General features: G+C 46.4%; 2 protein-coding genes across 5 annotated transcripts in view; one reads left to right on the top strand and one right to left on the bottom strand.

Annotated features, from left to right (window-relative positions):
• The window catches only part of Got1 (glutamic-oxaloacetic transaminase 1), a 25,324-nt gene extending 11,110 nt beyond the window's left edge, over positions 1-14,214 (top strand). Inside the window, exons 2-9 of the mRNA XM_004625537.2 lie at positions 525-706; positions 3,810-3,933; positions 4,308-4,420; positions 4,648-4,752; positions 7,400-7,550; positions 7,632-7,797; positions 9,119-9,261; positions 13,425-14,214. Coding sequence (XP_004625594.1) covers positions 525-706; positions 3,810-3,933; positions 4,308-4,420; positions 4,648-4,752; positions 7,400-7,550; positions 7,632-7,797; positions 9,119-9,261; positions 13,425-13,564 — 1,124 coding nt within the window. The 3' untranslated portion in view covers positions 13,565-14,214. The remainder of the gene's footprint in view (positions 1-524; positions 707-3,809; positions 3,934-4,307; positions 4,421-4,647; positions 4,753-7,399; positions 7,551-7,631; positions 7,798-9,118; positions 9,262-13,424) is intronic.
• A 4,359-nt stretch (positions 14,215-18,573) lies between these two features.
• The window catches only part of Cnnm1 (cyclin and CBS domain divalent metal cation transport mediator 1), a 69,275-nt gene continuing 66,858 nt past the window's right edge, over positions 18,574-20,990 (bottom strand). For all 4 annotated transcript variants that reach the window (XM_004625536.2, XM_023709085.1, XM_004625535.2 and 1 more), the window contains 2 exons: positions 20,828-20,929; positions 18,574-19,612 (listed from right to left, as the gene is read on the bottom strand). In XM_004625536.2, coding sequence (XP_004625593.2) covers positions 19,533-19,612; positions 20,828-20,929 — 182 coding nt within the window. In that variant the 3' untranslated portion in view covers positions 18,574-19,532. The remainder of the gene's footprint in view (positions 19,613-20,827; positions 20,930-20,990) is intronic.

Raw genomic sequence — 20,990 nt, 5'->3', positions numbered from 1 at the left:
GGAGGGGGGCGGGCTGGGAGGAGGGGGGCGAGGGGAATCTTCACCCACCTCTCCCTCTTGCTGTGTTTACGTTTGAAGGTGCAGAGTCTTGGGAAGTAGCATGTAGACCTTTCTGGAACTCTTTGGGGGCACACGGAAGGAAGGAAGGGGACTGATGGGCCAGTGGCGGTAGAGACCTCAGTGCACCAGCAGTGTCAGCACGCATTTGTAAGCCTCTGTAGCTCCCACGGAACATTCCCTACCACTCTCTCGTTTAATCAGGCTCTGCCATGTCACAGTTTTATTTCAGCGTCCTACCTTTGGAGGCCTGTATTTAACAAGAGTGTAAGTTCTGTAAAGACCAAGACCATTTTTTCCTTTTATCTGCTCAGCTTCTGGCCAGGGCTTGGTCACAGTACTTAAGCAGTGAGTGCACTGTCCTTCTGTTTCCGTCACTGTTCTCTTTTGACTGGTGGAACTCTGTGTTCCCACTTCTAAACTCCTACTTGGACGAGGTCTGAGACTTCTGTCTTTCCCACGTACAGCTTACCGGACGGACGACTGCCAGCCCTGGGTCCTGCCAGTTGTGAGGAAGGTGGAGCAGAAGATTGCCAATGACAGTAGTCTCAACCATGAGTATCTGCCCATCCTGGGCCTGGCAGAGTTCCGGAGCTGTGCCTCTTGCCTTGCCCTTGGGGAAGACAGCCCGGCTCTCAAGGAGAAGCGGGTGAGTTTGGGACAAGGGCCATATTTTCTTTTTATGAACCATGAAAAGAAGGTAAAGAAGAAAAAAAAGTCACAAAAGTACAAAGAAGTTGAAAAATAAAAATTTTTAAACACGTTAAGTGTTACCTCTAGTGATCTGTCCGTGAGTCGGGTTGACATAGTGCGCGCTTAGGACCTGGGTAGTGCCAGTGAGGTGGCCCCACGAAGCGTATCACCTTCAGTCACTCGGTTTTGCCGATTAGTGGATTTCAGTTGCTGGGTTTGAAGCAGTCATAGGAGATGCCAAGTAGAGGGTATTTAGTGGATTCATAAGAGACTGGGGTCTAACCCATCTCTGCCATTTCTGTAAAAAAATTTTTTTTCATTTATTTTTTAGTGTATTTGGTTGTTACAGGGTTTTACTACACAGCTCAGATTCATAGTGATCCTCCTGTTTTCAGCCTTCCTAGTGCTGGGATTACAGGCATGGGCCACCATACCCGGACTCTATGGCCGCTCAAGTACTTCTTAACTACTTTGGGGTGGGACTGGTGTGCCGTGTGTTGCCGGGATCAAACCAAGGTCCCTGAACCCACCTAAGCTTGCCTAAGCAGGCGCTTTAGCCCACTGAGCTATCTTGCTGGACCCCTGCCATTACTTTTGACCGTAGGCAAATCATTTTTCCCCCTTCTCCCTAAATCTGCATATTAGAAAAATATTATGGTTGTGGCACCATAAGGAGCACTTGCATAGGGGATCATTTAAAGGATCTTCTCTGAAATTGCATGCACATTTTGTGTGTGTGTGTGTGTGTGTGTGTGTGTGTGTGTGTGTGTGTATAAACTTATTTCTGGGGAGAAGGGTCATAGTTTTTATCAGATTTTCAAGCTATTGGTCTAAATGCTCTTTAAAGTCTTTGCCAGTGCAACGTTATTTACTACTTTTGGCCTTGGTCTCACCATCTCTCAGTTATATTTTTTGTGCTGCAGCTGGAGATATGGAAGAATAATATGTTTGGAAGCACGCATAGCCAGATGGGTTGTGTGTGCAGGATGAGGTTGGGGACAGATTTTGAGTGTTGTAGGGATTCTGAGGAGAGAAAGGCTCGTGAGGGCCACACATGGGACTTGAATAGAGCCTTGGAGAATGTGAGCGAGGCCAGGACACTGGCTTTCAACTCTGCCATAACATTAGTATCACTGGTGTTTGTGTGTGTCTGTCCTGTAAACTGGTCCCTGTGATCTTTGGGACTGTCCAGTCAAGTGAGAATCTTGAAGGGTATCAGCTTTCCTCTTCTCTCCCCCTTCTTTTCCTCCCCGTTTTCCCATCATGGACTTTTTTTTTTTTTAAATCCCAGAGGATCCTAAGTACAGCCAGGTTTAAGATCTATGAGGTACAGAAGGTAAATAGAAGGGTACTCTTGTCTAGTGGGGTGAGTCCAGGAACAGCTGGGCTCTATGCAAGTCTAGGTTATGAAGAGATCCACCTTCTTGGAGCTGGGAACCTGTTGGACAGACAGATAGGACAGGCTGATTTTGGCAACCAGAGTAGGGGAAGGCAATGGAAAGTTTGAACAGGAGTTACCCAATAAGTGTTATTTGAAGAAGATAAATGAGGATAGATAGGTGGGAAAGGAAAGAGCTTAGGGTTTTCCAATAGTCCAGTTAGATGTTGGGCAATTTGAACCAGCTGCCCTTGTTAACCCCCTGGATCATGTTGTCATGCAGCCTGTAGTTCATGCTTTGAAGGAGTGTCTGAGGTGTTCTTCGTGCTGCTTCTAGTGGATGTTTTCCTTTTCATGTTACCAAGATGCTCTGATAAGCAGAGCTACAGGGCAAAATAAAGGTTACGCAGGTATACATTATTGCATATATCAGCGGTTGGTAGGCTCTGGCCTTGGAACTCATGTCAGTGATTAGACAAGTACTTGGTTAGGGTTTTGATTGCTTGGCATGCAATACTGACTTGCCTCAAGGAACTGAAGGTGCACAGTTAGAAATGTTGAAGTACGTAAATGAGGGGTCATATGGGGAAGTTGCTCTGAAAACCAGTGTTTGCCTGGAGAGAAAAAGTGTCCTAATGAAATGTGAAAGTGAGGAACTTTGGCAGCTGGGCGTTTATCTTCTTGGACCCCCATAAATTATTTGGAATTCTGTTGACAAATGAGAACAGATTGTGTATTGGGGAGCTGCTTCCTCTGAGACTGCATTTCTTTTTCTGGTTTGTTTTTGAGGCAGGATCTTGCTATATAGATCTTGCTATATAGATCTTGCTATATAGATCAAGCTAGCCTTGGGCTCCTTTATGTAGCCCAGGCTGACCTCAAGCTCATGGTGATCCTTCTGCCTCAGCCTGGCGAGTGCTGGGGTTATAGGTGTGCACTCCATGCCTGGCTAAGACTGCTTTTTTTTTTTTTTTTTTTAATGTATTTGGTTGTTGCAGGGTCTCACTGTGCAGCTCAGACTTGTGATCCTCCTGCTTTCAGCCTCTCCAGTGCTGGGATTACAGGTGTACATCACTGAGCCCAGAGTCCGGCCTGCTCAGCCCACCCTGGGCGTGAGGCTGGTGTGGCATGTGTGCCAGGGATCAAATAGCAGTCCCTGTGCTTGCCTAAGCTTGCCTAAGCAGGTGCTTTAGTCTGATGCGCTATCTCACCGGCCCAAGAGTAGGAAAATTTATTGGGAAAAGAAATGGGGAATTGAATAACTCTGGAGGGTCAGAGTTACAGCTCAGCAGCACAGCACCTGCTTGGACAGTGATTCACAATACCCCCATTCTCCCTGCCCCCCAAAATCCTCAAAATAACAATAAAAGAATAGCGTCTGAGAGACAGGAGGGGTTCCAAATGGGTTGCCAGTGAGCCCAACTTTCAAAGGAAGTTTTATAGAGTGTTTTCCTGTTGTTATTGTTGGCTTTTTTTGATGGTGCTGGAATTTGAACTGAGGGCCCCACTTATCATCTATGGCAGGTGTTCTCTACCACCCCACTGTTGTGAGGTTTTGTGCTATAATACAATGAAGGGGCTTAACATAGAGCAGGCACAATGCAAGCGCTCATTATTACCTTCTTTTGCTAATATCATCTTACCTCAGTCTTACAGAGCTGTCGCCCTCATTCTGTCTCAGGTAGGAGGTGTGCAGTCTTTGGGAGGAACAGGTGCACTGCGAATTGGAGCTGAATTCTTAGCCCAATGGTACAATGGCACCAACAACAAGGACACACCCGTCTATGTGTCCTCACCGACCTGGGGTGAGTCTTGCAGCTGTGGTGGGGGAGAAGCCAGAGAATTATCCTCATGGTGCTCAGTGGCCACACAGAAGTGTAATGTGGCCCTGCAACAGCTGAGCCTAGGGAGTGGGTTGAACTCCCCTGTTTTCTTAGTCTGTTGAAAAATCTCCAGAGGAGGTGTACAATGTAGATGCAGGAAGTATTGCTGTCAGCATTAATGGGACTGGTTGAACTTGTTCTTGGTTGCAATCATTCCTCTGTATTTTAACCTCTAACCCTGAAGACGCCCAGTGGACATTGAGCCTGGCAGGGTGGTGAACGCTGACTCTTAGCCTTCATAGTTGTGCCATCTAGTGTTTACAGAAGCACTTCACATTTTACCCCTTTGCTTGCAGAGAACCATAATGGTGTATTTGCTAACGCCGGTTTTAAAGACATTCGGTCCTATCACTACTGGGATGCAGAGAAGAGAGGACTTGACCTCCAGGGTCTCCTGAATGACCTAGAGGTAAGTGATTTAGAAGAAAAGTGAAATTCTGTGGTGCCAGGACTAGCAGGGAAAGTCTTTGGATCTGATACGTGAAAGTCTGAGATACCTTGCCCAGGAGAGGTTGCATGAGAGAGAGATGAGAGAATGGTTAAAGTCTGGTCACCCTTTGACCTTCTCACTGACCTGTGTGCTGCTGACTGTGTCTTGTTGTTACTGTCCGAGCTGATGCAGCCTCTTCTCCTCAGAATGCTCCTGAATTCTCCATCGTTGTCCTCCATGCTTGTGCGCATAACCCAACCGGGACTGACCCCACTCCGGAGCAGTGGAAGCAGATTGCTTCTGTCATGAAGGTAACGGCTCTCCCAGAACATGTCTAAGAAATAGCATGTGTGATTCAGTGTATCCAAAAACAAGGGCTGGCAAGATACCTCAGTGGACTAAGTGCCTGCTTAGGCAAGTGCAGGGACCAGGGTTCGATCCCTGGCACCACATGCCACACCGGCCCCGCCCCCAGGCACACTGAGCTGGCCAGTGAGACTGGGTGTGGTGGTGCATGCCTGTAATCCCAGCGCTGGGGAGGCTGAAAACAGGAGGGTCACTAAGAGTCCAAGCTGCATAGTGAGAACCTATATCACATGCATTAAAAAAAAATAAATACCAGTGTACTGAAGAATTTGAAAAAAATGGAGAAATGTACAAAGAAAACTGGTGTAAACTATTAATCTTGTTACCCAAAGAAAGATATTTTTTCTTTTCTTTCTTTCTTTTTTTTTTTTTTTTTTTTTTTTTTTTTTTTTTTTTTACACTATTAGGGGTTGAGTTTAGTGCTTTTACATTAGGCCAGCTCTTAAAATTATTTTGCAACAAGGTCTTGCTGAGTTTTGCCTGTGCTGGGCTTGAATCTGTGATCTTCCTGCTTCAGCCTCCTTGAGTTCTGGAATTGTAGGCATGTGCCACCATACTGGCTGAAAGACACTGTTAAAGTTGTAGCAGATAGAATGTCAGGCCTTGTGTATATGCACGCAGGTGTGTGCCTTTGTGAAATGTGTATGTGTGTGTGTGTGTGTGTGTGTGTGTGTATATACTTTTTAATTAAAAGTATTTTTAAATTTAAATTTATGTGTTTGGTGCAGGGTCTCACTGCGCATCCTGGGTGCCCAGTGATCCTCCCGTTTCAGCCTCCCTACCGCTGGGAGTACAGGCTTGCATCAGCACACCTAGCCTCAGTGGCCGGCACAGCATGCTGTGCCAGGGATCAAACCTGGTCCTTGTGCATGCCAGGCGGGTGCTTAGACTGCTGAACTGTCTCCGCAGCCCTGACAGAGCTGTTTTTTACTTGGGCTTCTTTATATACATACAGGCCATTTAATGTTTTACAATATCACTTTCCATGCCATATTATATTCCTTTTACACATGTGTCATTTTAGGGACCAAGCAAATCAGTTAATGGACATTCAGTGTTGTTTTGGATTTTTTGATCTTATGAATAATGATATAATGTTTTTGTTTCTTCAGGATAACTTTGTAGATTAGCATTTCCAGCTCAAAGTGGGTGTATTGTCCATTAATGTGCTCATAGAATACTTACTGAGAAACTGCTGTGTCCTGGGTACAATGGGAACGCAACAGCTAGCAAAGCAGACGTGGTCTGTGCCCTCCAAAAGCATTCAGGGTGTCTGGGGAGACCGATGACTACAAGAGCAGTTACAGTGCCAGGAGGTGCTGGGTTGGTGGGTCCTTCAGGGTTCATAACCCACACCTTGGGGAGTAACTGAAGATGGTGGTAGTGGAAGCTTTCCTGGGAGAAGCGGTTGGCATGTTGAGTCTGGCAGGGAGGCAGGGAGTTGAGGACTTGGCTGGTGGGGACCTGCAAGGAGAGAGGGCAGAACACTGGTCAGGAGCCATAGGCAGAGATCATGGCCCATTTGAGAACACGAAGGTCGCCCTCCTTGGATTTTCAGCAGCCGAGGGGAGTGTGAGTGATGTGGCTGGAGAGTAAATAGGGTCCTGCCCTGTGCCAAGGCTTTAGATTGCATTCTTAGAACTGTGGGAGCCTCTGATATCAGGAAGTGATATGAGTGTATGTACTTTGCCCCAAGGTTACCTGACTACACGGTGGGGAATGAATCAAAGAGCAAGATTGGACAAGCTGGGACAGTAGTTAGGAGGTTGTTGTCACAGTCATGTAAGAGCTGATGGTAACCTGAATGAAGAAGGTGGTAGTAAAGAATGTGACATGGAAAAGGATCCTAGAGCTCTCAAGAGGCAGGACCGGTCGACTGGGGGTGTGATTGGATGTGGGGACAAGCTGTCACGTTAAGAGTCAAGGTGCTTTCAGGTCTCTGGCAGGGACCTTTCAGGAGAGGGAAGTGGTGTCTGTTCAGAGAGATCACATAAAAGTGGGAGCAGATTCACGTAGGCTGCTCTCTGGGGAAAGGAGATGCTGAGAGATCCCTGTGCTGCTCTGTCCTGAGTGCTAGCGGTCCTGGGAACGTAAGCCTCACCTGACTGACTTGTCACACCAGGAGTTCATGGAGAAGCACCCACTTCTCGGCCAGTCTCTCCATGCCCCAGAAATAAGCCCTGGTGGCAGAGCTACAAATTGACATCAAGGCAACATGCTGTTGAGAAATTGGATTTACCTGGGTGTGGTAATGCCTACTGGCAGCCCGGCACTCAGGAGCTGAGACAGGAAGATTGTGTGAGTGTGAGAACAGCCTGGGCCACATGCGGCGTGAGTTCAAGGCCAGCCTGACTTCATAGTGAGACCTTGTCTTATAAACAAAAAATAAAACACAAAAACGTGAGCTTTACTGAAACTTACATTTATTGGTTGTGTTCAGTGGAACAGAGAATTAGTTGGGGTGCATAACAGACAAGAGGAGAAAGGTTCAGTGTTAGAAATTCCTTCCAGCACCCAGTAGGGAAGGGAGGCCGGTGCCCAAGGTTGGTTCCAGAAGGATTTCCTGCTCTGACTTGCTTTCCTTCCTTGCAGCGCCGGTTTCTTTTCCCCTTCTTTGACTCAGCCTATCAGGGCTTCGCCTCTGGAGACCTTGAGAAAGATGCCTGGGCCGTTCGCTATTTTGTGTCTGAAGGCTTTGAGCTCTTCTGTGCCCAGTCCTTCTCCAAGAACTTCGGGCTCTACAGTGAGTGCTCGTGGAGTTATGGCCCTGCCTCCCTCCCAAGCCCCCAGCAGTAGCCAAGCCTGATTCTCTCTTTCTGTTTAGATGAGCGAGTAGGGAATCTGACCGTGGTTGGAAAAGAATCTGACAGCATCCTGCGAGTCCTTTCCCAGATGGAGAAGATTGTGCGAGTCACCTGGTCCAACCCTCCCGCCCAGGGAGCACGAATTGTGGCCTCTACCCTCTCTGACCCTGAGCTCTTTAAGGAATGGTGAGAGGATCAGAGCACCCTCCCTTCCTTCCTCCCTCCTTCCCTGCCTTCCTTTCTTTCTTGGGACTGACCCTGGGTGTTGCACATGCTGTACCACCAAGCTATACCCCCGGGACACATTTCTTTGGAAGGTGGGCTGGAATGGACCATGGAAGAGGGAGACTGGGGATTGCACAGCCTTTGCAGTGAGCCATACTCCTTAGCCTTCTAACAGATTTTTTTGAGACAGGCTCTCACTAAATTTTGTCTGGGTGGGCCTCCAACTTACCATTTTGCTTCAGCCTTCCACAGGTGGGAATGATTACTTTTTTAACCTGCTTGAGTCTCAGATATTTCTGTAAAAATAGGACTCACATAGGTGCAGCACGCATGGAGCTGAGGAGCAGGGACTGAGTGACTGGCTTGTTCTCCCACTCTCCTGCTCCCTGTTCTTCTTTCCTTTGAAGTTGGAAAACACAAGAAGGAATCCCTGCCAAAGTAAAGTATCCAGCTTCAAGGCAACATGGCAATTTTTGGACGCTCCATTCTGACCTTTAATTTCCACATCCAGTAGGCCCCCCTTATCCACAGAGATGTATTCATGGGCCCCCGAAACCACAGCGAGCTCCAAACCCTACCTATATAGTTTTTCCTACATACTTATGATAAAGTTTAATTTATGAATTAGGTATAGTAAGACATTTCAATAACTAATAAAATAATAATGCTCTTCTACAGTAAGAGTTATTTAAAACTTAGGATTTATTTACTTCCGGGATGTTCCATTTAATATTTTTGAATTATGGTTAACCACAGGTAACTTAAATCACCAGAAGTAAAACTGTCGGTAAGGGGAGAGAGCTACCATCTTTTATCTTATTTCAGAACAGAGTCAGACTCTACGTGGCAGCTACTTTACAGTCTCATTGAAATGACAAAGATAGTTATCTTATGCGTATGGGCACCCCAGCGACGCCTCAGTACAGACAGCAGTGGTGTGATAGCCACTGTACCTGGGACCAGCTCCAGACCCCATCGGTGAACACAGCCCGTGTCTCCTGCCCACGCAGTGTCTCTGGTCTGCTCATTTTCCCTTCCAGGCATCCGCGCAGCAGGCAGGTCGTGATGCCATTTTCAGCCTAGAGCTTAAAGCATAGCTCTTTCAGTTTTTGGTTTAATTTTTTGGGACAGGGTTTCACTGTGTAGTCAAGGCTGTGTATCACAGACCAGCTTCAAACTTGTGGAAATCCCTCCTACAGCTGGGATTACAGACGTGCACTGCTGTGTCCAGCTAAGTTACAGTTCTTAAGACTACGTGTATTTATATGACTGCATGTTTCAGGACAGGTAACGTGAAGACAATGGCTGACCGGATTCTGGCCATGCGATCAGAACTCAGGGCACGATTAGAAGCCCTCAAGACTCCCGGCACATGGACTCACATCACCGAGCAGATTGGCATGTTCAGCTTCACTGGCTTGAACCGTAAGTGGTCCCTGAAGACGATTGGTCCTTGTGGTCATTGGTCACAAGCTGTCCTCTGTTAACTGTTGCTTGGTTAGTCTGCCATTACTTTGGACCATGGCAGGTTAGGTTTTCTAGTCTTACTGTCTCCTCAGCCCCTTGGGTCTTGGAAGAGCATGTCATAGTCTACCCCACTGACCCACAACCAAGACAGTTTTTTTTTTTTTAAATGGGCTGAGGAATGGCTCAGAGTGAGCAGGAAAGTAACAGGATTTGTAGCTTAGCACCTTGATTTATGATTTTGCAGCTCATAAATTGTCTAGTAATTGGCCTCATTTTAGTCCTAAGTGTGGATATTGTATGTGATTGATTATTCAGTAACTTGATTTCTTAACTGGTCTTTCCTAATCTCCTTCAAAAAGAGGCTGTGAAATTACCTCTCCATGTCATAAATAAGAACTTAGGCAGCCATAGTTACGAGCTGAGTGAAAGCCTAGGAGGTAGCACGTGCACTTTTGGTCGGCTGTCAGGTGGGCGTGTGAGCTATCATTACTCCCCTCTGACAATGGAGGATTCCTTTACTCACCAATAACTCCTGAGCACGGTTAGCACGGTGCATATTGGCTGTCCCCTGCGAGTCCGAGTGGCTCTAGGGAAGGATACACTGCCTTGGTTGTGGATGTAGCCACAACCAAGAGCCACCAAAGAGGTAGCATGACTAGAGCCATCGTCTGAGTGCGGATGTGAAATGGGCTCAGGGAAAGCCAAAGGAAATAAATACCAATATATGGTAGAGATTATATATATATATTTTTTGATGTAGATAATAGTAATACATAATAGTAATATAGATTGTATACTATATTACAAATTCTTCAAAATATATTGGTATAAAATGAGGCCACCTAAGAAAGTAAAGAAATTGTTGAGTTTCCTATAGGTGTCCACATGACTGTGGAATGGAGAACCAGTTGACTCAAATAACAAAAATCATCCTTATGTGGCTATAAAAATATTAAAATGTTAAAATAGCTGTGTCTTCCCACTGCCCAGGTTAGGAAATTAGTTTTATTATAAATTGAAAAATGATGAGTAGACGTGTAGCTAAACAGTAAAGTTACATTTTTAGCACCTGACATAATTTTATGCTTTAATTTTTTTTTTTTTTTTTGTTAGTGTATGTTTGCGGTACGCTAATGGTTGCTTCCCTTGTGGGGAGTTGGTCCATGTATATATTACATCTTAATTCTTTCCCCCTCCATCTCCCCCTCCTCCCTCCATCTCTTGGTCCCATTCCCATTTGAGAAAGATCTGTCTCTACTTCTTACTATTTTTTATTTTGCTTTTTATTTATATTTTGGGCTTCTCATATAAAAGTAGCCACGTGATATTTAAGCTTCTATCCAATTTATTTCAGTTAACGTTACGGTCTCCAGTGTGTCCGTTTGCCTACAAATGCCTCACGTTTATCCTTGTGGCAGAGCGGTATTCCATTATCTGCCAACACCGCATCATCTTCGTCCATTCATGTGCTAATGGTCGTGTAAGCTGCATCCAGTATTTAGCCATCATGAATTGTGCTGCTATAAACATGAATATGGACGCATCACCGTAAGGGGATGTCTTTAATTCATTTGGGAAGAGACCTAGAAGGAGAATAGATGGATTGAATGCAGTTTGCTTTTGCTTTTTATTTTTAATTTTACTTTTTTGGTACTGGGGCTCGAACTCAGGACCTTGCATTTGCCAAGCTATCTGCTGAGCTATCTCCCTGGCCCTATTTGCTTTTTAAAAATAGGTTTGTTTGTATTTTTTTCCTTACACATTTTATTAGGAAAACATGCTGATAATGTAGGGGAACTGTCTAGTATTTAGGCAGGGGCATATACGCACCATCTAGTTCCTGCAGTTCTGTGTCACGGTATTTCCTCTATTGCCGTTTTGTCAGAGCTGGGACTGTTCACCTGGAGTCCACAGATTCTCGGGCTCTGTAAGGTCTCTGGTGTTGACGTAAAAATTGCATCTGTGAATATTGGCCTTTTCCTAGAGAAGGAGTTCATATGATTTACCAGCTTCCCCCCAGAAGTAAAGAGGTCTAATGTTTATTAACAAACAAAAACCCTCCAACTGAACCAGTGCCTGCCTCTGGAACTCGGAACTTTATAACAGCAGCGTGCCGTGGCTCTGCTGCTGTGAGGTCTGCTGTGTCTTCTTGGGTGACCATCACTCACACGGTGCACCCAGGCAGGGTGGGTGAGGTGCGCTTTGTTTGCTTGCTGGCGTGGCACGTTGGAGCTCTGAGTCCAGAGTCCAGGCCTGGCCCTTCCATCGAGAGGCAGCGCAGAACAGTGGCCCGAATGGTGGCCGAGAGCCCAGATTCAGGCCCAAAGCCACACATATGCTGCTCAGTGCAGTGCAGCCTTGGGAAGGCCGTGTCACTTCCATGTCCCGCCTTCTAACAACAGGGAGAAGGTCATCACCGAGATTATTGTCCTTGAGGTACTCACAGTACTGCCAGGCACAGAGCGTTTGTCCCTCTGATATTTAGAATGTTATTCTGTCCCCTTAGGCAGGTTGTGTTTTCAGAGTGCTAACTAGGCAAAAATGTTGCAGAATTCTGTTGTGGAGCTGGGGAGACAGCTCAGTGGCACAAGCGCCTGCCTGGTAAGCGCAAGGTTGTGAGTTCAGTTTCCGATGCCAAAAAAAAGAAAAGAATTCTGTCGTAGATTTACCATAAAACTCTTAAGTGTAGCCTCAAGCCAGTGTCAGAGCACTGGCTGCCCCTTCCAGCCTCACTCATTGCGCCTCCTCACACACGCAGCCCTTCTTGCTTTTTAGAGGGAGCACGAAGAGGTGAACACAGATCTGTTGGTGCCATGATGGAGATCTGTGTATGAGATGTGATTGAGGGCTGGGGAGATAGCTCAGCGGAATAAGTGCCTGCGTGGCAAGCTCAAGGTCCTGCGTTCGATCCCAGTACCAAATAAATAAAGGAATAAATAAATAAATAATGTGATTGAAAAATGCAGTGGATGTTTAATTAAAAATTTTGTTTTAGTGAAAGATACATTGTCATTAATGCATTCCTGCAGGCTGAACCTCTGGGGTACACGCATGACTGTTCCTTTGGGTGCCATGGGACTCTCCCTGTGGGTGGTGTAAGCTGCCCAATGGGACAGTCCTTGCATGTACAACTTTTCATAAACACATTAATCTCCCTCAAAGTACTCTTTCTCATTTCAACACACTTTAGGTACATTTAACCCGCCCTCCCCTCCACTTTCTGAAGCAATTCTGGAAATCCTCTCGCTCGTGAGTGTCTTTAGTTAGGCCGTGCCAGCTGCCCTGATGCCCTACATTGATTCAAAACATTTACTGTTCTTTGTCACTTTGACTTTGAGGAACAGCCAGAAGTTGCAAGATGCCAGATCTGGGGAATAGAGCAGATGAGGATGCGCCATCATGTTGTACAGGCCTCCCCTTTTGCTGGACAGCACCTAACAGCAGCGTTCTCTGTATTTTTTATTATACCTCACAAATTAAAAAACATTTTAAATTTAAATTTTTAAAAATGTAAACCTTTCCTGTACATTTTGATCACACCTCCTAATTTCTTGGTCTGCTAGTTTATTCTCATAGCATTTATCCAGTGTCTGCTACCTGGGGCTTTTTCTAGTCTGCTAGAAACTTGTGGCTAGGTGCTCAGGGATAGGCAGACAGGTTAGGAAGAGAGGAAGGAAACAGTGTATAATCAGCTTTTCACGGCAGCGGAGTATTCTTGGTCTGGCAGTTATTTTCAGTTGCTAGACTGTGTTGGTGAATTGTCACTCTGGCTTTGAGAAAGAGCCAGAAGTTGCAAGATGCCAGATCTGATGAACAGGGCAGGTGAGGATGCGCCGTCGCGCTGTACAGGCTTGTCAGACATGTACTGTACTAGGTTTGGTTGGGACGTAGCCCCAGAATAAATGGCATAGCAGTAGTAGGCATAGTGCTCTTCCTGACAATTAGCAAGTTAGCTGATCTGCCAGAGTGTAGTGAGTGTGTTTCTGTTTGTCACTTGCATGAAATAGGTCCTTTTGTTTAGCCTCTCTGTTGAAGGAAAATTGTAAGTCTCCTAGGCACTGAACTGTCACCACTTATAAGATCCCGACTGCTCTGATTCTGTCTTGTTTGGTTTTCAACAGCCAAGCAGGTTGAGTATCTGATCAACGAAAAGCACATCTATCTTCTGCCAAGTGGTCGGATCAACATGTGTGGTTTAACTACCAAAAATCTAGATTACGTGGCTACCTCCATCCACGAGGCAGTCACCAAAGTCCAGTGAAGAAACACCATCCAGTCTACACCGCCAGAGTGTCGGGTGTCACGCGTGTCCCTGCCTGCACAGACGTAATTGTACATATCATGGATTCGAGCTGATTGGAGGACTGCAAAGCTACCCTGGGAAACTGACCTGTGTTCCAGCTGCCCCACGTGAAGCGAACATCCTGGAAAAGAGTTGGGAGCCAGGGATAAGATCCTTCTGGAGGCCAGATTAAGGTTTTTATTTAAGAATAAATAACGTTTGGTCACAAGATGTAGATTTCTTGCTAGAAGTGGGAGTGTTGCCCACGTTGCTCAGGGGTGCTGCATGTTGCTGACTCTGTACAAAGTCTGGTCCAAAGGCCAAGTTATCCGAAGGAACCGTTGGGACTGTGAGTGTTGACTGTGGCATTAAAGCTCATCATTTCCACCTGTCTGCTGTCTTTCTGCATGCTTTTGTCTTCTGTCTGAAACTTTAATTCTTTAGGGTGACTGCAAGAAGGAATATTTACATCACAGTGCACAGGCATATTTATCTATTTAAATTGAAACAAAAGTTTCATGAAATAGTATTTGCTCTGACGATGTGTAGTGCAGTCTGGTATTTCTTAGTACGTTCTATTCTATTTTGTTCTGTTTCACTAAAAAAATAAAATAAAATGCTGAACAAGACCCATGGAAGTCATTTTGTGATCCATTAGCGGGTTGTGACCCACAATTTAAAGTAAAGAAAAAGGCTTTAGAGAGATTCACTAGTGAACAAAAGAAAAACTGAAATGTTTTCTCAGAATTCCCTTTCCTTCGGTGGAATCCTTGTACCATCAGGCTGCGTCCATTTTGCGGGCTTGTCATTTGGAGACCAGCAGTTTTACAGTAGGTAAGGAACCAGACTTTGAGGACACATAAGGGGACTGTCACCCGGGAAGTCCAACTATCAGCCCGCCCATTGTGCTTAGTGTACCTACTAGTCTGTTGGAGCAGCGACAGCCATTTAAATCTAGATTGCAACCTACAGTGTCGTGGGGACTCCAAATAGAAGTTTTGTAGTTTGGCAGGGTGCTTTGGTGAGGTTGGGTTTTACTTGAGAGTGTCACTATTAGAGATTTTAAAATCTTTATAAGTTAATTTTCAATATTTTAACAGAATCTGCTCCATTCTCGGACTTTTGAATTATAAAATCACAGTCTTAAAGTACAATTGGGTCTTAGAAGTCACCAGGTGTAGTCTCCCTGATGAAACAGTATCTTCCATATTGTCTCTGATTTACCATTTTCTTTCTTTCTTTCTCTTTTTTTAATGATTTAGTACAGGGTCCCACTACACAGATCTGACTTGTAGTGAGTCTCCTGTTTTCAGCCTCCCAGGTTCTGGGATTACAGGTGCACACTACCACGCTGTCTCAATCACAGTCTCAGTGTGCCCCAGGGGCAGGGCCACCATGGCCTGTGGATTGAGCCCCTGTCCCTGTGTCTGCCTCAGCAGGGGCTTTAATCTGTTGAGCTGTCTGGTCCGCCCTATCATTTTTCAATTGATATGGTTGAGACTGGGGATATAGCTCAGTGGCATAAGGGCCTGCCTGGCAGTCCTGAGTTCAATCCCTGGCACAAAAAAAATAAAGATAAATTTTCAGTTGATATGGTGGTGATGGACATTTTTGATAGTTAGTGAAGCATCCTGTTCCATTAATCCTTTGTTAAGATCTTTTACCTTGAGCTGGAATTTAATCTACATTGGCCTTACTCCTATGAACCCCCTTCCACAGCTGGCCAGTGCTTCTAGCACTTGTAAAAGATCTTTCAAATATATAGAAGTAGCAGTGGGTATTCCTTATTTATAATTTTCCATGTGAACCTATTCCATCAGTGTTTTGGCACAGGGTAAGGTTTCTGGGTCTTGGACCATGGGGCTGGCACTCACTGTTGATGTGTGACTGGACTGGTTTGTGGGTAGAACGAAAGCAATCAGGTGTCCTCCTGCCTTGTGTTCTCATCCACATTTGTTCTCCTTCGAACTTGAAGATGCTTTTCATTAGTAAGGGAAGGCAATCAGGACAGGAGCTGAGTGAGTCTACCTTCTATTGGTCTTCCATCCCTCTCCCTCATGTGACTTCAAACCATCATTCACCAGGAGGATAACTACCCTCTTCACAGGACCAAAACTAGGTTCTTGGGACACAAATATAAAGTCTATTAAAATTCTATTTGGCCCTTTAAAGTGCAGTACTACCCCAACAAACTGCTAGCATTAAATTCTTAATTAACAATCAAATACTGCTTCAAACTGAACTGCCGTGCCAAAGTGCTTTTTTATTAAAGCCTCAGTCTCTGTGGAAATTGGCTTTCTTCTGTTTGTTTGTGTGTTTTGGTCAGGATGATGTTCTGTTGGGTCTCAGGCTCCGTGTAAGTGGTGAAAAGTGCAGGACCTCGCAGGGCCCCCACTATCCACGTTTGCATCCTGCACATAGTGCCTTGAAGAGGCAGGACGGCATGTTTCCCCTGCTCAGGAGTAGGGCACTCAGGGTTCCAGGCTCTGCCAGTTCCTGGCTGAGTATCCTTGAATAAGTCACCTCGCCTTTCAAACATTAACACTTCTTGGCAGGGTGGTGGGAGACAGAAATGTGCTAAAGAGCCTGCAGCAAAATAGTTGCTGCTATATTTTATTTTTATTATTATTTTGTTGTTGAAACAGGGTTTTACTATACAGTTCAGACTCATGGTGATCTTCCTGTCTCAGCCTCTCTAGTGCTGGGATTACAGGCATGTGCCACCATGCCCAGTTTTGGGGTCTGCACGGTGTTCCCGGGGTTCCAGGGGCAGCATGGTACTGAGGATTGAACTCAGGGCCTTGTGCTTGCCACACAGGTACAGACTGCCGAGCTATCTCCCCAGTCTTAGTTGCTGCTATAATTTACTATTACTTGCTATTATTATTTACTGTTCATGACTATCTTAATGAAATCCAGGATGCATCTTAAATTATTTTAGCATACTAATTGTCCCGTTTGTAAAATGAGCGTCAGATTCAAATGAATTCTCAAACACATCTTTCCATCTGTCTGCTCTTCCTGTATAGGTTTACAGTTGACCAGTAGGCCTGGGCCACTCTGTCATCCCTTCCCCAGCCTTTGTTTGGAGACTCTGCAGAGCTGTGCCACTTGGATTTCTTTCCAGAAGGTCTGCAGAAGTGAGCCAGAGTGACCAGCATGTAGACGCTTGTCTGGGTCTGGCCCCTTAAGACCTTGACCTTGGGACACTCACAGCACAGTGCCCCACCATCACATGTGCGACAAATGCCAGCCCTGCTCTTGATCCTCTTAGTGTTGCTCCCTTGTCTCCATTTGCAGTCAAGCTCCTGTCTGAGCTTCATTTCCTGCCTCTGGCATTCACTCCTGCATAATCCGACTCCTCTGGCCTCCTGGAGTACATGCCAGAGCTCTCCTGTAGCCTTCCTCAGCCCCACGCCTGCTGGGAGTGGTGCCTTCCCAGGGAGGTGAGCTGGAGGTGAGAGCTGCCTGTGTGCACCCTCCGACCTGCACTGGAGACGGAACTTCAGTCCCTGGAGAAAGGGAAACAGCCACAGTCCAGTAAAGGCATTTTCGTTTTATTTAAAAATTATTTACAATTGACCCTTCATAAATACTTTATCTTAAAATCCTTTTTTTTTTTTACCTGAAGAAATCTGTGGGTAGGGGCTGGGGAGAGGGGTGGTGACAGGCTCCTTAAGAGGCTCTGCAAGGAGTTGGCTATAGTGCAACAGCAGTGATCTGTGGTCTAAAGGGCAATGAGAGGGCGCCTTGCCAGGCAGGACTTCTGGTTCAGGGGCCAGCTAGGCTAGGACACCGCACGTTGGCAGTTCTTGCTCAGAACTCGCCACTTGCTGGGCTGGGTCCAAGATGCCCAGCACTGAGGGCTGACTTCCTATCAGGCAGAGTAGGTGGGGAGGGGTCGCTGCAGGGTTATCTACAAGATCACATGCATGGCTGAGCCTTGGGCCGGTCAGGCCAGCAAGGGATGTGTCGAAGTCAGTAACACAGTACCAAAAGAGGCATCTCCGGCTCCAAGTCTTTGCTCCCACATGCTGTGGCCCGCCTGTCTGCAACACCTGCTCTGGTTTGGTGGGGCAGGGGACCATAGTTCTGTGGTGGACAGGATGTACAGTATCAAGGGTGTGCCAAGAATTTCAAGGGCTCCTGCTTCTTAGTGATTGCCAGCCTTCCCCACGTATTGAGAGACCCTTGAGAAGATCATTTAGAATTCAAAATCTGTCTCATAATGACCAGTATTCACCTCACTTTGTAGCATAGAAACATTGGACTGAAAGTTCCATTAACAAAAATAGTGGTCCAAGAATTTTGAGAACTTTAGGAAAGCGTTAGCTCCGGAAAACACACATAGAACACACACACGCTAAATTCAGACAGTTTGAAGGGTTTCGTAGACCCTCTGAAGCCCATCTCTGGGCCTTCTGGGGTAATAGACCCCAAGTTAAGAACCCCTGAGTTAAAGGTTCCTATGGGTAAGCATTTTCCTTTGAGATGCAAATAACCCAGAGGAATTATCCGTTTCTCACCTGCCCCGCATGACTGAGTGGGTGAGGGGAGGGAGCTGTCCTTTTGAAGGAAGGGAGGGAAGCCTGCACTGTATATACCACAGGACAAAATTTGGAAACGGCTTGAAGATTCACGTGGCATTCCTGGATCGCTTAGTACCACCCAAAGAGTGGGAGACAGATCAGGTAGATGGGCTTTCCAAAGACAAACCACCCTTTCAAGTTTTCCATAAGGCTTGCTATGGTTCCTGCAAAGTGGGAACTCCACTGCATCTACTGCGCTGCGTGGTACAACATGTACAGTCATTCTGCCATCTGGTGGTTATTCTTAAACTTGCACTTGCCCCAACTTGCAGGAGAAAAACCAGAGATCCGGTTCACATTCTGGGACTCAAGTACACTTAGCTGACCTGCGGGAGTGTAGTAAGAGGTCAGGAAAATAGGCGAAAAACAATGCTGATTCTTCAACATTCCTGGGTATGCTTGTTGGCAGACCTGGGCACTCTTTGGTTCGTCATGGCTAATCTCTCTTTCACAGCTTAGAATTTTTCCTTAGGTTTCCCCCCCCCCCACCACCCCTTGATATACATTTAAAACCTGAAGTTCCATCTTTGGCTCCCAAGCGGGTCTCTCCTCTTCCAGAGTGGAGTTATTAGTCCATTAGTGACTGTGGGTTGGGAGCCAAAACAGATGCATCCCTGGGAAAAACAATGAGTTGAGATTCCATCTCACATTCTTCTCATTCCAGCTGAGGCAGCCAGCCCCAGGCTGCTGACGCTCTTATCTTACAGGAAACCAGTCACTGACCAGTTTCTGTGCTCTAACATCAATCACCGACCAGTGCAGCTGAGTCTCAGGCGGCTCCAAGGTTCTGGAGAAATCCTTGGTCCACCCAAACTAATCTTAGTACAATTTCTTTTTTGTACCAGGGATCGAACACAGAACCTTACTGTGCTGCTGAGCTATATCCCGGCCCATCCAAACTAATCTTTATACCTGCTACTCCAGCCTGCCATGTGCCCTTCTGCCAGTGGCACCTTGTAAGCATGAAATATGGTACAAAGTCACCATTTTTATCTGGAGGAAAGAATGGTGAATTCCAGGACGTGGGTCTCCTATGACATGGGATCCAAAGAACACAAGGGTCTCAGAGCGCTACTGTCAGCTTGGGGTTCCTCCTTTTCCAATTTCAGACTGCTGTGGACAAGACCATTTCTAGCATTTCTGATAGACACACCTTCTTCTGTTATGGCCTTGGCAAAGTTCTGAGTCAAACTGGAGGCAATAAGGGAAAATCCCCCAAACTGACAGCTAGGGGTGAAAGGTGGAAAGGAAGGCAGAATGCTCCGTCACCCAGGGGAGGCCTTGGGGGCAAGCAGATGGTGGGAAGGTAGATGTCCCCCAAAGGCCCGGCTCTCACTCGTGAATGTTGTCTTTGCCTGTCATGTGATCAGAGGTGTTAAGTTGGAGCTTTCCTCAGAGGTCCTGTCTCCCTCTGCTGACCTCTTCCTTTTTCGGCCACCTGCAAAACAGTTTGTAAGCATCAACCTGTAGGCTGGGAAGCTACTTATCCCTTCTCAGTGGTCTGAGTTTTCTTCAAAAAAGAAACAGAAATGGAGACAAAGCCCTCGGCAGTTTGACTAGAACTCGTACGCACTCTATCTTGGTGCTGCTATCAGTAGAGTTAACATCGGGAAGGAGGAGGATGCACCTTCTGCACAGTGCGACATCTCTAAAAAGGCACGTAGCGGCCAGCGAGATAGCTCAGCAGACCAAGCGCCTGCTTGACAACTGCAGGGACCAGGGTTTGTCCCTCGGTCCTGCATTCTGGGCCGGCCTAGCTGGAGATTGAGTCTGGGTGTAGTGGCACATGCCTGTAATTCCCAGTGCTGGGTAGGCTGAAAGACAGGAGGATCACTGAGTCCAAGCCTGTACCAAAGCCATAGAATAGAAGCGGGGGGGGGGGTGGGGGTGGTGGTGGCTAGTGCCTGCTGGAAAGGGGACTGAATAAAACCCTGCCATGAAAGCATGGTCTGAGGAGGAGTAATCACACAGTCACTGATGTCACAGGAGCCCAGCTGGTAGGCAGTGCTGGGAGCCACTTCCAGGGACTCTAGCTCTGAAACCACCTCCCTCGGCATTGAAGGGAGTAGGGGTAATTATATAATTGTCCTCAAGGATCTGAGAGCCAGATGGCTCTGGCTCCATTTTTAGGAAGGAATATTTTCACCTTATTTTTTCCACTGGCTTCCATCTGTGGAGGACACTGCTTTCCTTTTTCTCCCATCGTGTTCTTTTTTGGCAGAACTGGGGATTGAACTCAAGCCCTTGCGCTTACCAGGGAAGCGTTTATTCTATGAGCCATCTCCCCAGCCCTCCCATCCGAGTTCTAACCAGGCCTGATCTTGCTTAGCTTCTGAGCTCAGATGTGGTCAGGTGTATTCAGGGTGGTGGTGTGGGCTGCTTTCCTTTCTATGAAGTCTCTTGGACACGATCTTTTTTCTAATTTTTAAAGGACTAAATAGTAAATATTATAGGTTTTACAGGCCACACGGTCTCTGTCAGGACCAAAGAAATGGGGAAGATCCCTACACTATCAGGGGTACAGTGATGGCCCCAGCTTTAGCATGTATTTACATCACTGTACCTCATTAAGCTTCCCCAAAGGAGGAAGATCTACATGTGCTTTTCCTGCTAACCACCAGGGTGACTTAGGTCTGGGCACGGAGCTACTCACTCAAGGTTCTCAGCAGCTTCTTGCCCATGGTTTCCTCAAAGTCACTGCTGCAAGGGCTGGTCTCTGTGTCCAGGGTGATATTACAACATTCATTATCTGATGCTGTGAAAAAGGAGAATTCACATCAGCGTTTTCAACCTCCATGTCCAGGGAGGATTCTGGG

This window comes from Octodon degus, unplaced genomic scaffold (genome assembly GCF_000260255.1).
Source record: "Octodon degus isolate 3935 unplaced genomic scaffold, OctDeg1.0 scaffold00010, whole genome shotgun sequence".
NCBI lineage: Eukaryota > Metazoa > Chordata > Mammalia > Rodentia > Octodontidae > Octodon > Octodon degus.
This window is presented reverse-complemented; position numbering and strand designations above follow the sequence as displayed.